At 39.7% G+C, this 17,768-nt stretch overlaps 1 protein-coding gene across 3 annotated transcripts in view; it reads left to right on the top strand.

The window, feature by feature from the left end:
- The window catches only part of UVSSA (UV stimulated scaffold protein A), a 189,569-nt gene that overhangs the window by 2,281 nt on the left and 169,520 nt on the right, over positions 1-17,768 (top strand). For all 3 annotated transcript variants that reach the window (XM_089692280.1, XM_089692281.1, XM_089692279.1), the window contains exons 2-4: positions 895-1,011; positions 7,065-7,395; positions 16,808-16,928. In XM_089692280.1, the coding sequence (XP_089548406.1) occupies positions 914-1,011; positions 7,065-7,395; positions 16,808-16,928 (550 nt within the window). In that variant the 5' untranslated portion in view covers positions 895-913. The remainder of the gene's footprint in view (positions 1-894; positions 1,012-7,064; positions 7,396-16,807; positions 16,929-17,768) is intronic.

Raw genomic sequence — 17,768 nt, 5'->3', positions numbered from 1 at the left:
GGCACTTTAAAAAGTTCAGCTCCGGAAGGTTTTACCCCCTTCATGACCAAGCCATTTTTTCCAGTTCAGCACTGCTACTTTAACTGGTAATTGCACAGTCATGCAACACTCTACCCAGACAAAATTTCTATCATTTTTTTCACACAAATAGAGCTTACCATTGGTGGTATTTGATCACTACTGGGTTTTTTATTATAAACTAAAAAAGACCAAACCAATATGTTTTTCCTTCTTGCATTAAACATATCCAATAAATAAAAACAAAAATCAAATTTCTTCATTAAATTTAGGCCTTGGTAAAATAAAATAAAAAAATCCCAATAAGTGTATACTGATTGGTTTGCATGAAAGTTATAGAGTCTACAAACTATATGGTATAGATACTGGAATTTTGTTTTTCATATACAACTAATAGCAGTGACCAAGACTTAGAGTGGGAATGTGATGCGGCAGGCAATCTAACACTGACACTGGTTGGGAACTGACTAACCGACGCTGACATTACCAGTGACACTAATACAGTGATCAGTGATAATACTATCCACTGTCACTGTACTAATGACACTGGCTGGGAAGGGGTTAACATCACGGGTAATCAAGGGTTTAAGTGTGTGCCTAACAAGTGTTCATTTGTGTAATGGGTGTATTATGCTGCTATTTGCTAAAAAACTTTTTCTTCTCCCTGCTTTGCAGGGAGAAGAAACAGAGTGATCAGAAACAGGGAGAAGAAACTGAGTGATCTTTCCCTGTTTCAAGACCGGGTTCAAGTGTAAACAAGGCCTTAAAGTGGAACTAAACCGAACAGTTTTATGGTTTTCCAAAACAGAGTCAAGGCATGCTTCCTTTGTAGGAAGATCAGGAGTTTAATGTGCTTTTCTTTTGTTGTGATCACAGGGATGTATGACGTCTAAGAATGGATCAGAGGCTGGAGCAGCTGGTGGAGTCCCTGACTACATCAGGGGAACCAGAACTCAAATCGGAACCGCTGAAAGAGCTGAAGAAAATCTGCAAGTACGCCATTTATAGTATAGGAAATCACCTGTTACCGGGAAATCCGCATGCCATAAGTGAAAGGGAAAGTGTGATTGTTTTTAGTCACTTTTATTTTTTAACGCTATAAAGTTTTGTTTTATGGCATTTTAATATAATTCCTTGAAATAATTTTACAAATAAAATATTTAATACAGAATGCTTTCATGACACTTCCTTTAGAAAGCATGCTGGGTTTAAAGTGATTGTAAAGGCAAAGTTTTTTTTTTTTTTAAATAATATTATTATTATGCAGGATTTATATAGCGCCAACAGTTTGCGCAGCGCTTTACAAAATGAAGGTAGGCATTACAGTTACAATACAATTTGGTACAAGAGGAAACAGAGGGCCCTGCTCGTTAGAGATTACAATCTAGGAATGTAATACCTGCTCTGTGTAATGGTTTTGCACAGAGCAGCCCCGATCCTTCTCTTCTGGGGTTCTCTGCTGGCGATCCTGGCTCCTCACCCCTGTCAAGTGCCCCAATAGCAAGCCGTTGCTATGGGGGCACTCATGCGTGTTTACTCCTGAGCCGGCGCTCTCTCCCGCTGCTGTGTCTGAGCTAACGACGAGAGAGAGCTGAGAGAGCCTCTGCTCTTGTGCATTTGCTGGATCAAGATTAGGCTCATGTAAGTATTTAGGGGGACTGGTGGGGAGCTGCTTGCAGAAGGTTTTTTTCCTTAATGCATAGAAAGCATTAAAATGTTACTAAACCCACAACAGTAAAATCAGTCTGTATATGCAGTAAATCATGCTTGTTATACTCATTGTGGAAACTAAGGGGTTAAACCTCCACGTTGTGGAAAAAGGCTGTTTGATCCTGTCTTCAATGATCCTCCCCTTCTTCCACGGTCCCTGCTTCATCTCCTGATAGAACACAGCCTCGGGGGCACTCTGCACATGCTCAGTTTGGTGCATACTGCTAAAAAGTTTTTTTTAATTTTTCTTGAAAGAGTGCATGTGATCAGCACAGGGCCAATCAGCACTGTCCAAAACAGAGGTTCAGTGATCATGCAATCTCATAGGGCAGTGAGAGGAGAATGAAAACTCCTCCTACAAGCTTTAACCAGTGCTCAGCTGGACACTGATAGAAGTCAGAATTCTATACCAGCAGCCTGATCCGTGCCATATGCCATACCAACGTCCTGATCTCTGCCAAATGCCATAACAGCTTCCTGACTACCACCATTCCAGTTCCCTGACCATTGGCATACCCCATACCAGCATCCGGATCACCTTCATACCCCGTACCAGCGTCCCAATCACAGCATACCAGTATCAGCAGAGCCAGTGTCCCCAATTGTCTCCACTGTCTTGGTGTTCCAGGGCCTCCAAAAATGAGATAGGTAGTCAGGAAATTGGATGTGTGTAGCAGAAATATCTTATTAAAAAAATTTATATATAATTTTTTTTTCATGATCTTTCCACAGTTTCCAAAAACTTGTGACAAAAATTACATTTTCAAGAGACTCCTTATGCCTCATAGAAAATACCTTGGAGTGTTTTCTTTCCAAAATGTGTTCATTTTGAGGGTGTTTCCACTGTCTTGGTGCTCCAGGACCTCCAAAAATGTGATAGTCAGGATGTTTGTGTAATTTATTCCCCTAGAATACCTCACAGTGATATTAAACCCTCAATATTTTTTTTAAAGTAAAATAATAAACATATACGGACCTGCTCTGTGCAAGTGCAGGCGCCAGCATCTTAAGTAGGGAAAACTGGCAGCGAAGCCCTGCAGCTTCGCAACTATTTTCCTACTGCTCATGCGCGAAGCGTGCTATGCTTTGGGGAATGGGTTGCGGTTTTCTGTACTGTCAAAACCAGGTACTCACCCCAGCCCCCCCCAACAAAAAGTGCCAAATATGGCAGTAGAGGTTGCTGACAAGCAGAACTTCCCCTTTTGGGAGAAGTTCCACTTTAAGGTGCTTCTTGGATGTTTGGCCCCTCTGTTGGGCTAGGCCAGGGGTAGGCAACCTGTGGCTCTCTAGCTGTTGTGGAACTACATTTCCCATGAGGCATTGCAAAGATTACAAAACTGATAGTTACAGCTATGACTTGCAGAGGCATGATGAAACTTGTAGTCCTGTGGCTCTCAGGTTGCTTACCCCTGGGCTAGGCTGTGACAAAGTCACACAAATGTGGTATCCCAATACTCGGGAGGAGTAGCAGAAAGTGTTTTGGGGTATAATTGTAAGTATGCATATGCTGTTTGTTAGAAATGTCTTCATTGACAAAAAATTAATTTTCATTTTATTTCTGCATTTTCCAAAAACGTGTGGCAAAACTTGAGATTTTCAAAAGACTTATGCCTTTCAGAAACTAATTTGGAGTATTATCTGTCCAACATGGGGTAATTTTGGGGGTGTTTCCACTTTCCTGGTGCTCCAGGGCCTCAAAATGTGATAAGTAGTCAGGAAATTAGATGCGTAATTTATGCCCCTGGAATGCCTGAAGGTGTTCTTTGGATTTTGGGCTTCTCTGCATCTAGGCTGTGAGAGTCTCACACCTGTGGTTTCCCTATACTCAGGCGTAGAATACTGTGTTTTGGGGTGTAATTGTAAGTATGCATATGCTGTATGTGAGAAATAACTTGCTAAAATCACAGGTTTGTGAATTAAAAACATTTTTTTTTAATTTTCCAAAAAATTACAACTTCAATAAACTCCAGTGCTAGCTGACTGCAGAGTGGAGACAGGCTGAATGCTTAAGTTGGGAGGGGGCGAGGGAGTATGGCTTCATAAGTAAAAAAACATTTGGATGGGTGGACTGTCTGCAGATGCTGCTTCAAAACAAAGGCTAGGTGCTACAACCTGATCATGCAATTCTCAGGCTAAAGCTCCATTTACTGTGGCAGACCATCAGTCTTTACCTGGTCATATATAATGTCCAAAATATCAAATGTCGGCAACACGGTGATAAAAAAAATTCTTTATTGTATGCAAAGCGTAAAATACTCCACAGAGCAAAAATTCTTCTTTATTGTATGCAAAGAGTAAAATACTCCACAGAACAATAAACTCCAACGCGTTTCAGTAAAAAAAAAGACCTTATTCATAGCAACTTTTTTTTTTTACTGAAACGCGTTGGAGTTTATTGCTCTGTGGAGTATTTTACTCTTTGCATACAATAAAGAATTTTATTTTTCACCTTGTTGTTGATATTTGATATTTTGGTCTGCAGATACTCAGGAGAATTCATAGATACCCTTTAGAATTCGGTAGGGGTGCAGCACCAAAGTGTCATGTTCCTGTCACAGTGTTTGCAATGGGGAAGGAGTGTCCACACTGGACATTTCTTCCTCCGTGCACTCCCACCTTCCCTTCAGTCACTGGCTGAGGAGTTTTTATACTAGGGGTGGGTGGAGCCTAATGGAGAACTGAGAGACTAGTTCCTGATAAAGTCTGTTCTACTTTTGAATTGAGAGTGGTGGCAATAAATGAACCACTTTCCCCACAAATGGAGATTTCTTTCGGTGGTATTTGATCGCCTGTGCATTTTTTATTTTTTGTGCTATAAACAAAAAAAGACAATTTTGAGAAAAAAAACAATGTCTTTGACTTTTTGCTATTAAACATGTCCAGTAAAAAATGTAAATGTCTAATTTTGTCATAAATTTAGGCCAAAATGTATTCTGCTACATGTCTGGTTGCTAAAAAAAAAATGGCGGTGTGTGTATATATAGGTTTTTTTTTTTGTTTTTTTTTAATATACTAGTAATGGCATCGATCAGCGACTTATAGCGAGACTGCGGTACTGTGGCGGGCTTTCTGATACTGGGGGAACTGACTTGGTGTCAATCCCCAGTGACACCAATACAGTGATCAGTGCTAATAAAAAGCACTGACACTGTACTAATGGCACTGGGCAAGAAGAGGTTAACATCTGGGGCAATCAAAGGTAAGCACACTGCAGAGCCATACAAAACTGTGCAGGAGCTGACAGGGAAGAGGGCTGTATGGCGGTGCGGGTAATGTGCTCGCGCATACCCCCTACCCGGATGGCAAAATCGTGTGTGTATGTATATGTGTGTGTATGTATGTATGTATGCGTGTGTGTGTGTGTGTGTGTGTGTATATGTGTATATATATGTATATGTGTATATATATGTATATGTGTGTATATATATGTATATGTGTGTATATATATGTATATGTGTGTGTATATATGTATATGTGTGTGTGTATATGTATATGTGTGTATGTATATGTATATGTGTGTGTATATATGTATGTATATGTATATATGTATATGTATGTATATGTGTATATGTATGTATATGTATATATATATATATATATGTATATATATGTGTGTGTGTGTGTGTGTGTGTGTGTGTGTGTGTGTGTGTGTGTGTGTGTATATGTATGTGTGTGTGTGTGTGTGTGTGTATATGTATGTGTGTGTGTGTGTGTGTGTGTATATGTATGTGTGTGTGTGTGTGTGTGTATATGTATGTGTGTGTGTGTGTGTGTATATGTATATGTGTATATATGTGTGTGTGTGTGTGTGTGTATATGTATATATATATATATATATATGATTTTGCGCACCCGTGTCACCCTGTAGCAGTATTTCTGCTATAGGGTGGACAGCAAGCAGTTAAAATGATGTTAAAGGCTGTGGTGTTTTGTTTTTTTTTTATTATTAAAGAAAAAAAGATGTTGTATTTACCTGCTCTGTTCAACAATCTTGCACACAAGGGTCCCTTACCTCCTCTTTTGACGGTCCTCCAAAAAAAAAACCCTGCAGGTTTAAGGCTATTTCAAAACCACTGGCTGGGAGCAGCCTGTAGCAGAGACTTAAATCATTCATAAACGTGGTTAGCCCTGTGCAATGAACATGGTTTTTAAAAAGTATCCAGGTATAACAAGGGATAACTCACTGTACTTCCTGGTATGCACAGCATGTTCCTTACTCTTCTTCCTCCCACAATGCACTGCTGGCTGCCTGAACCCTGGGGTCAGGGGAGTCCTTAGCCCTGTGATTTGTCTTTTTCACTTTGCTCTGCCTGGCAAATAGTGCGTTGGGGGATCTATATTACTGCCAAATCGCCCACTCCACTCCTCCCAAGATATCTTCCTCTATGGCTTCCTCATCACCTCCTCCCACGCTCACCTCCAGGACTTCTCCAGAGCCTCTCCCATCCTCTGGAACTCCCTACCACAGCAAATCTGGTCAGCCCCCACCCTGTCTGCCATTAGGCAATCTTTGAAAACTCACTTCTTCAGCTAAGCCTTCCCCACCTCCACCTGAGAACTGTACTTGAATCACCTCCACCAGCTCATTCCCCGCAGCTATCACCTTTTGAATCCTCTCCCCCTTCCTTTAGATTGTAAGCTCCACGAGCAGGGCCCTCACATTCCTTCTGTACCAGGGGCGGACTGACCATTTGGAAACTCGGGCACTGCCCGAGGGCCCAGGGTCAGTAGGGGGCTCTATAAGATGCCCCTGGTACACTTTTTTTTTTTTTTTTTTTTTTTTTTTTTTTCATAGGCTTTTTTGAGTTTGGGCAAGGACACGGGCCCCATGAGTTGTCAGTCTGCCCCTGTTCTGTACTGAAATGTGTTGTAATTGTATTGTCTCCCTTATATTGTAAAGCACTGCGCAAACTGTTGGCGCTATATAAATCCTGTATAATAATCTATAGAAGTATATACTGCGTTAGGGGATCTATAGGAGTATATACTGCATTGGGGGAATCTATAGGAGCATATACTGCGTTGGGGGAATCTATAGGAGCATATACTGTGTTGGGGGAATCTATAGGAGCATATACTGCGTTGGGGGAATCTATAGGAGCATATACTGCGTTGGGGGAATCTATAGGAGCATATACTGTGTTGGGGGATCTATAGGAGTATATACTCCTGGGGAACCTGGACATATTGCTCTGCTCTGCACAGTATGAAAAACCATTAAATATTTGAACACCCAACATTAAAAGTGTTCAGAAGAATTGAACTGATAATACACTATTGAGTATGTGGTGTGATGTATGTGATATTCATATATCTTATTTTGTCTCATTTTCCAGGTCTTCTGATGAACATATATGCCATGTGTATCACCTCCTTATGATGCAGCTGAACCAGGAACATGCAGAGATCCGCCTGTCTGCTTTTCAGATTGTCAGCGAGCTGTTCGCCAGATCTCATCAGTTCCGCACTCTGCTGATCGACAACTTCAAGGAGTTTCTGGACCTCACTGTAGAGACGGACTATGAACAGCCACTACCACCGCCCAAGGAAGTGGCTCAGAAAATGAAGACTTTGGCTATTAAAGCTGTGCAGGGATGGCATGAGAAATTCGGGGAGGCGTACAAGAAACTTTCTTTGGGGTTCCACTTCCTGCAACAAAGGAAAAAGGTAAAGTTCTAAGCTTGCTATGTGCAGCCAGTGCTGTGGAGGAGGCAGCCTGCTGAGATCACACATCATATAACTAACAGAACAGGAAGTCTGGATTGTTTGATCACTTTGGCATTGTCTCAGTGCTGAATTTCACTCTGCAATATAGAGAAGATGAGCCCAGATTCTTTACACCAGAACATGCAGGATGAATTCACACATAATGCGGTGACAGGCGTTTTACTGCATTGTACAACGCCTGTCACCACAAGGACAAATGGGAAACAATTGTTTTGTATGTTACATAGTTAGTCTGGCTGAAAAAAGACAAAAGTCCATCCAGTTCAACCATTAAAAAAAAAAAAAAAAAAAAAAAGTTATAATCCTATACCCACAGTTGATCCAGAGGAAGGCAAAAAACCCAGCAAAGCATAATCCAATTTGCTCCTGGAGGGAAAATAATTCCTTCCTGATCCCCCGAGAGGCAGTCAGATATTCCCTGGATTAATTGTATCTATAAATGTTAGTATCCAGCTATATTCTGTGTATCTAAGAAAGAATCCAGGCCTTTTTTGAAGCAATCCACTGAGCTGGCCAGAACCAACTCTTGAGGAAGTCTATTCCACATTTTCACAGCTCTCACTGTGAAGAAACCTTTCCGTGTTTGGAGATTACATTTCTTTTCCTCCAGACATAAAGAGTGCCCACTTGTCCTCTGTGATGACCTCAGGGTGAATAACTCTACACTGAGTTCACTATATGAACCACTGATGTATTTATACATGTTGATCATATCCCCCCTTATGTATTATACATGGAGATCATATCCCCCTTATGTATTATACATGGAGATCATATCCCCCTTATGTATTATACATGGAGATCATATCCCCCCTTATGTATTATACATGGTGATCATATCCCCCCTTATGTATTATACATGGTGATCATATCCCCCTTATGTATTATACATGGTGATCATATCCCCCCTTATGTATTATACATGGAGATCATATCCCCCCTTATGTATTATACATGGAGATCATATCCCCCCTTATGTATTATACATGGAGATCATATCCCCCCTTATGTATTATACATGGAGATCATATCCCCCCTTATGTATTATACATGGAGATCATATCCCCCTTATGTATTATACATGGAGATCATATCCCCCCTTATGTATTATACATGGAGATCATATCCCCCCTTATGTATTATACATGGAGATCATATCCCCCCTTATGTATTATACATGGAGATCATATCCCCCTTATGTATTATACATGGAGATCATATCCCCCCTTATGTATTATACATGGAGATCATATCCCCCCTTATGTATTATACATGGAGATCATATCCCCCCTTATGTATTATACATGGAGATCATATCCCCCTTATGTATTATACATGGAGATCATATCCCCCCTTATGTATTATACATGGAGATCATATCCCCCCTTATGTATTATACATGGAGATCATATCCCCCCTATGTATTATACATGGAGATCATATCCCCCCCTTATGTATTATACATGGAGATCATATCCCCCCTTATGTATTATACATGGTGATCATATCCCCCCTTATGTATTATACAAGGTGATCATATCCCCCCTTATGTATTATACATGGTGATCATATCCCCCCCTTATGTATTATACATGGTGATCATATCCCCCCCTTATGTATTATACATGGTGATCATATCCCCCCCTTATGTATTATACATGGTGATCATATCCCCCCCTTATGTATTATACATGGTGATCATACCCCCCCTTATGTATTCTACATGGAGATCATACCCCCCCCTTATGTATTCTACATGGAGATCATACCCCCCCTTATGTATTCTACATGGAGATCATATCCCCCCTTATGTATTCTACATGGAGATCATATCCCCCCTTATGTATTCTACATGGAGATCATATCCCCCCTTATGTATTCTACATGGAGATCATATCCCCCCTTATGTATTCTACATGGAGATCATATCCCCCCTTATGTATTCTACATGGAGATCATATCCCCCCTTATGTATTCTACATGGAGATCATATCCCCCCTTATGTATTCTACATGGAGATCATATCCCCCCTTATGTATTCTACATGGAGATCATATCCCCCCTTATGTATTCTACATGGAGATCATATCCCCCCTTATGTATTCTACATGGAGATCATATCCCCCCTTATGTATTCTACATGGAGATCATATCCCCCCTTATGTATTCTACATGGAGATCATATCCCCCCTTATGTATTCTACATGGAGATCATATCCCCCCTTATGTATTCTACATGGAGATCATATCCCCCCTTATGTATTCTACATGGAGATCATATCCCCCCTTATGTATTCTACATGGAGATCATATCCCCCCCTTATGTATTCTACATGGTGATCATATCCCCCCCTTATGTATTATACATGGAGATCATATCCTCCCCTTATGTATTATACATGGAGATCATATCCTCCCCTTATGTATTATACATGGAGATCATATCCCCCCTTATGTATTCTACATGGAGATCATATCCCCCCTTATGTATTCTACATGGTGATCATATCCCCCCTTATGTATTCTACATGGTGATCATATCCCCCCTTATGTATTCTACATGGAGATCATATCCCCCCCTTATGTATTCTACATGGAGATCATATCCCCCCCTTATGTATTCTACATGGAGATCATATCCCCCCCTTATGTATTCTACATGGAGATCATATCCCCCCCTTATGTATTCTACATGGAGATCATATCCCCCCCTTATGTATTCTACATGGAGATCATATCCCCCCCTTATGTATTCTACATGGAGATCATATCCCCCCTTAATCTCCTCTTCTCACTATTTCACACTATTTCGTATGTATCACAGTGTGACACAGCTTAGGGCTACGCTTAAATGCAGACATGCTGCATTTTATCATGGTGCACCACCATGTAATGCGCTGAATTGCACACCACACTGCCACACCACAGCCAAGAAAAGAGAGCTGGCAGAACCGGAAAGCGTTCCAGCAGGTCTCCATTGTAGTGTGAATGGAGCCGTAATCTGTTTTGTACTTTTTACTTACTTTACAGAACTGATCAGAAGATATAGACTATATTGGTATAATTTCTTTTTGGAAAAGCTTGACTACAGCCAGTGTGAAGTATTCTGTGTGGAAGTAATGAACTTTCTGCACAGCTTTGGGATGCTCCCTTCTGAACTCTGACTTGGGCATGAGCTTTGGTTATTGCAGAGCTATAGGTCTGACTCGGCAGGAAGGGCTGCTCTTTTTAGCATGCTGGCAGGGGACAGGCTTTTCTATCTGGAAGTGGATGCTTTACTGTAAAGCCCTGTACACACGATGAGAATATATGACGAATAATCGTCAGTTTTTTTTTGTTTTTTTTTTTTTGCATGCTAATCTCATATTGAAAGTGAAGAGGTTACTAAAGTTGTGAAAATTTCTTGTACGACTGAAAAAAAATTCGGAAGTGATGTAATGTATTTGTATTGTGTTTTCGGGCGACAACTGTACTGATTTAACGAAAATCATATGATCTGGTATCCTAAAAGAAAAATGTTCGTGCTCGTCCCTTTAAATAATTTTGCACGAAAGCTGTATGCTAACGATCAGATTATCGTACGATTGCTTCGAAAGTGGGATTTTTCGTAGGATTTTCTGATCCTGTACTAGGTTTAAGACTAAACACTTTTTATTATGGTAAACATACGCAAATGAAATAGTTATATTATTAGTTTTCTTTTGGTATTTTAATCTCCACTGCCTGTCAGTATTATACACAATCCCGGTGGTTGCAGCCACCCTGCTGTCGGGTTCATGCAAACATACGGACCTGGGCGCAAAAGGGTAAAAACTCAAAGGAAATTTTAGTTTCACATCAGTTAACCAATTTCCACCTGTTTTTTTATTTTTTGCAATAAAAATGAAAAGTTACCAAAAAAAATAATTTTTTGTTAATTTATGGTATAAAATGGTATAAAACAAATATTTTTTCATAAATTTAGGCCAAAATGTATTCCGCTACATTTCTTTGGTAAAAATAACCCAAATCAGTGTTTATTATTTAGTCTGTGTGAAAGTTTATAGATTCTGCAAACTATGGGATATACTGTATATTTGAAAATTGATCAATCCTGATGTACTGATGGTGTATCTTTTTGTTTTTGAGGCCCTAAAATGTCAGGACAGTACCAATGACCCATTTTTAGTAGACAGTCCAAGGTATTTAGTAAGTGTCATGGTGAGTTTTGTGAAGTTGTAATTTTTCTTGTCACATTTTTTGGGGAAAATAAAGACATTAAACTTTGTTGTGGTTTTTTTTTTTTTTTTTTTTTTTTTTTTTTTTTCTTTTTTTCTCATACTATCACCAGTGCAGTGCAGCGTCGTCATGACTGGTGTGGCGGTGATCAGGGATACTGACTGGTGAAAAAATGTATTAAATAGTGACACTGTACTCCTCTGGCGAGGGGTGATCAGGGATTTTTTTTCTTTTACCTTATTATTGCTTATAACAGTGATCACTGTTAGCTGTCATAAATGGCTTTAACCATTAGCCGCCCGGCCTATAGCCGTTTGGCAGCATCAAAAACGCTTTAGCTTTCCGGGTGCACACCATTTGGTGTGCTCCCGCACATGCGCAGTTCACGCGTTTGCAGAGCCGCGCAGCGGCGCGATCTGTCACTGGCCGTGTACCTCGGACACGGCCGATGACAGATCTGAGTACCGGCCCCTGTTGCCGGTACCATGTGACCTGTGACCAATCACAGCAGGTCACATGACAGTTGTATACAATGGATGGCTTCATTCATGCCATCCATTGTATACTAGTGCCTAGCTGTGAATGGTCACAGCAGGTCACATGCACATGTCATGTGATTAGCTGTGGCCAAATCACAGCTGAGCACAAAAAAAAAAAACTGAATGCATCGATTTTCATTCAGGTAAATGCTTGCTTATAGCAAAGTAATTCTTTGCTATAAGCAAATTGTGTAAAAAAAAAAAAAAAAAAAAAAAAAAAAAAAAAAAAAAACCAAAAAAAAAAAAATACTGATCACTTCGCCAAAGTAGTACAATGTTACTATGGTAACATTGTACTACTTTGGTCATAGTAAAATATGAAAAAAAAATCTTAAAAAAAAGTAATAAAAAATAAAAAAAATATATATATTTTTTTTCATACTGTCACCAGTCAGTGTCCCTGTTCACCGCCATGCCAGTTATATGATGATGCTGTACTGCACTGGTGACAGTATGTAAAAAAAAAAAATAGTGAAAATAATTTTTTTAATTTTTTAATTTTCTGAAAAATTATGACAAAAAAAATACAACTTCAAAAAACTCGCCATTCCTCTTATGAAGTACGTCCGACTGTCTACTCTGCTAAAAGGGGTCATTTGGGGGATATCTGTACTATTCTGACATTCTTGGACCTCAAGAAATTAGATTGGCCGTCAGTACTTCAGGATTGATCAATATTCAGATCTATACCATAGTTTGTGAACTCTATAACTTTCCTACAAACTAATACATCCTAATTTGGGTTATTTTCACCAAAGACATGTAGCAGAATACATCTTGGCCTAAATTTATGAAGAACAATTATTTATTTGTAAACTTTTATAACAGAAACAAAAACGTGTTTTTTTTTTCAAAATTTATGGTCTTTTTTTTGTTAATTTAGCAAAAAATAAAAACCCCGGCGGTGATTAAATACCACCAAAAGAAAGCTCTAGTTGTGTGAAGAAAATGCTAAAATTTTAGTTTGGGCACAATGTTGTATGACCGCGCAATTGTCGTTCGACGTGTGAGAGCGCTGAAACCTGAAAAATGGCCTGGGCAGGAAGGTGTAAAATTGCCCGGTATTGAAATGGTTAATTCATGACAACCAAGTGGAAAAGTCAATCTGCGCAACCACAAAAAAAAAATAACACAAAACAAAAAATGATTTTGTTGCTGCTATCACTGATGATAGCACACCACACTCTTTTGAAGTCCGCAACCTCAAATTTAACCCGAGACATAAAAAAAATTTGTGAACAACATTGAAACTTAGATATAGTATACTATAATATTGTTGTACACAAATATTTTTTGTTTGTTTTGGGGTTGCGCTGTACTATGTAAGCTATAATTTCATTCATGAAAGCTTGCTTACTATTGTGATCTGTGATTGAATACAGCTTATCACTTGATACAAGATGTTGATTGGCTCAGGTACCATGTGATGGCTGTAAGCCAAGCACAACATCACAATAGTAAGCAACACAGTCATGAATGGAAGCCACTCATGACTGTTTTGTTTACATTGTAATCATAGCAATTGCATGATATCTTGAGCTCTCATAGCAGCCAGGTACTGATCACCACAAACCGCTGTGGATTCATGCCGCATCTTTTGCCTGCTAGCAGTAAATATACTTTCGGCAGGTGGAAATTTTGGTTAACTGATGTGAAACTAAAATTTCATTTGGGTTTTTACCCTTTTGCGCCCAGGTCCGTCCATTTGTATGGACCTGACAGCAGGGTGGCTGCAACCACCGGGATTGCTTATAATACTGACAGGCAGTTTCCTTCCACAGCCCCCGGTACCAGTGCCTGACTGTCTGCTCCCCTCTCCTTCTTTTTTCTGTGACCCAGAAGGCGACCTATATGACGTCACTTCCAGGTCACAGCTGTCACCTTTCCCAGCTAGAATAGCCGGGAATACATGTATTGCAATGTGATCTGCATTGCAATACATCTAGTGGAGACCAAAGGAAACATGCAGGGTCTTTTAGATCCTGCATGTCTCATTAAAGAGAACCTGTCACCTACAGATCATCACTTAGTGGACTTTGTGTCCCCTATATGATGTGGAAAAATGCCTCACCCCGCCACAAAAATTATAGAGACACGCATATATGCATGTACGAACATAAAAACACATGACTGGGCCTTTTATGTGTGAAAACAACGATTGCGATACACTTAATACATATCGCCATGCACGCCAAAGTGCACAGGACCTCCTCTGTAACACTAAACTGATGACCTACAGTGGATATAAAAAGTCTACACTCCCCTGTTAAAATGTCAGGTTTCTGTGATGTAAAAAAATAAAGAAAAATAATTTCAGAACTTTTTCCACCTTTTTAATGTAACCTATAAACTGTACAACTCAGTTGAACAACAAACTGAAATCTTTTCGGTGGAGGGAAGTAAAAACAAAAAACTAAAATGTGGTTGCATAAGTGTGCACACCCTTAAACTAATACTTAGTTGTAGCACCTTTTTGTTTTTATTCCAGCACTCAGTCTTTTTGGGTATGAATCTATCAGCATGGCACATCTTTATTTGGCAATATTTGCCCACTCTTCCTTGCAAAAATACTCCAAATCTGTCAGATTGCGAGGGCAACTCCTGTGCACAGCCCTCTTCAGATCACCCCACAGATTTTCGATCGGATTCAGGTCTGGGCTCTGGCTGGTCCATTTCAAAACATTAATCTTCTTCTGGTGAAGCCATTCCTTTGTTGATTTGGATGTATGCTTTGGGTTGTTGTCATGCTAAAAGATGAAGTTCCTCTTCATGTTAAGCTTTCTAGCAGAAGCCTGAAGGTTTTGTGCCAGTATTGACTGGTATTTGGAACTGTTCATAATTCCCTCTACCTTGACTAAAGCCCCAGTTCCAGCTGAAGAAAAACAGCCCCAAAGCATGATCCTGACACCACCATGCTTCACTGTGGGTATGGGGTTCTTTTGGTGATATGTAGTGTTGTTTTTGTGCCAAACATATCTTTTGGAATTATGGCCAAAACGTTCAACCTTGGTTTCATCAGACCATAACACATTTTCCCACATGCTTTTGGGAGACTTCAGATGTGTTTTTACAAAATTTAGCCGGCTTGGATGTTTTTCTTTGTAAGAAAAGGCTCCCATTTTGCCACTCTACCCCATAGCCCAGACATATGAAGAATATGGGAGATTGTTGTCACATGTGCCACACAGCCAATACTTGTCAGATGTTCCTGCAGCTCCTTTAATGTTGCTGTAGGCCTCTTGGCAGCCTCCCAGGCCAGTTTTCTTTTTGTCTTTTCATCAATTTTGGAGGGACGACCAGTTCTTGGTAATGTCACTGTTGCGCCATATTATCTCCACTTGATGATGACTGTCTTCACTGTGTTCCATGGTATATCTAATGCCTTGGAATTTCTTTTGTACCCTTCTCCTGACTGACACCTTTTAATAAGGAGATCCCTGTGATGCTTTGGAAGTTCTCTGCGGACCATGGCTTTTACTATAGGATGTGACTAAGAAAATGTCAGGAAATACCTACTAGAACAGCTGAACATTTATTTGGGGTTAATCAGAGGCACTTTAAATGATGGCAGGTGTGTACTGACTCCTATTTAACATGATTTTGAATGTGATCGCCTAATTCTGAACACAGCTACATCCCCAGTTATAAGAGGGTGTGCACACTTGGGCAACCACATTATTTTAGTTTGTTTACTCCCCTCCCCTAAAAGATTTCAGTTTGTTTTTCAATTGAGTTGTACAGTTTATAGGTGACATTAAAGGTGGAAAAAGTTCTGAAATTATTTCTTATTTTTGTACATCACAGAAACCTGACATTTTAACAGGGGTGTGTAGACTTTTTATATCCACTGTATAGGGGCTTTTGAAGCGTCTTCTATAGAAAATATAGGGTACTGAAGTTTGTTACAATTTCATAGGCACACACAAATTTAAGGTTTGGCATGTTGGGTATCTGTTTTTATTTGGCTCAACCTCATATGTTATATGTTACAGAAAATTGGCGTAATGTATTGTTTTTTTTTTTTTTTTTTTTTTTTACCCCTAAAATTCACTTTAGTCTGTTTTTTGTTTTGTTTTTTTTTACTGAAATTTTGCATTTCCCAAACTTGGAACTATCACTTTTTTATTTTCTAGGGTGTCTGTTTTCAGAAAATACTGTATATAATGTCTGTGGGGTTTGTGTAATTTTCTTTTCTTTTAGGACTCCAACAGCAGCAGGGGAGTGTGGCTAAAGTGTGCGTTTGGTGGGTCAGAGATGAGGTCTCTTTAAATTAGAAATCGCCCTAAAATGGATAAATTGCCAGCTATAAAGCCTAACACAAACATGTATGCATTAGTTAATGCCCAGTTTATCAGTTTCCGCGTTGCTTTACACTATAAAAATTAAGTGGTATGATTGATCTGGGACATTCACCTAAAAGTCGATGACCATTTAAAAAGCAAAATCTTTTCCATACTTCTGTAAATTGGCAGCTTCTTTTTATAGTTGTTTTGGATTTTGTTTTAAATAACCTAAATTATACAATATGTGTATTTGGATCTTTGATATGTGTATTTGGACCTTTCTTCAGTCTCTTACCTTTCTATGTAAAATAGGTGGATTTCCAGGATGTTAACTCACGAACATTGGCACAGAGAAAAAGAGAAGAAGAAAAACAGAAGCGCTTAGAAAATCTTTATCGAGAAAAGGCCAAAAAAGCTAAGACTGAAATGGAAGGTAAGAAAATCTAAACCTTGTGTGTGAAATTTAAAGGATAAGTTCACCTTTGGGATAATGTTACATGTTCCACCTGTTTTTAGGGTGGAACATGTAACATTCCCATAGCTGCAGCCGCGCCCCCCTCTTCCTCTGACAGTACAGGGAGAAGTCTCCCCATACCCTCTGTAATATTTGAAACCGGCGCAGCCGTGCGGGGCTCCGCCCACAAGGCCACATCATTCATTCATGGACTTCCGTGAATGAATGAACTGCAAGTCCCAACAGCCTTAGCAGCTGTGGTCTTGTAGTTTTCAATTAACTACCACGGCACTGTGGAGCCCCATAGTAGTTAATTGAAACTACCTGTCAGAATATCTGCTTCACCGTACATCCTGTACGGCAAGCAGATATTCTGACAGGTCTGCAGGAGACCTGCATGACATCAGTGATCTGATGCTTTCCAGGCTCCTGTAGACAAAAATAATAAATGCACATTTTTTTTTTTTTTTTGGAAAGAGAAAGAAACACATCGCCTCTAAGTGTGTACTGTGTAGGTATTTAATAGAAAGATAAGTAGTAACTCGCATCTTAGAATTTAAAAACAGGTTTAAGGGTGAGATGTCTATAGCCAGATGTTGTTGTGTGACTGATCCAGAGAGGAGATCAATTGAGTCCGCCAGCAGGTGGTGCTGTGAATGTGCAACATGGATTGTAAGCCTAGTGGAATCTCCAAGGTGTCTGCCAGCAGATGGTGCTGTGCATATGCAGCATAGATAGTGAAGCCTGGCAGAGTCTCCAAGATGTCTGGGAACAGCATGTGTGGCTTCTGACGTCATCAAAATGCGACGTGTTTCTGAG

The sequence above is a fragment of the Staurois parvus genome, unplaced genomic scaffold (assembly GCF_062004578.1).
Source record: "Staurois parvus isolate SC_StPar_1 unplaced genomic scaffold, SC_StPar_1.0 ptg000581l, whole genome shotgun sequence".
NCBI classification, from domain to species: Eukaryota; Metazoa; Chordata; class Amphibia; order Anura; family Ranidae; genus Staurois; species Staurois parvus.
The sequence above is the reverse complement of the archived record's forward strand: the minus strand, read 5'-3'. Positions and strand labels throughout refer to the sequence as shown.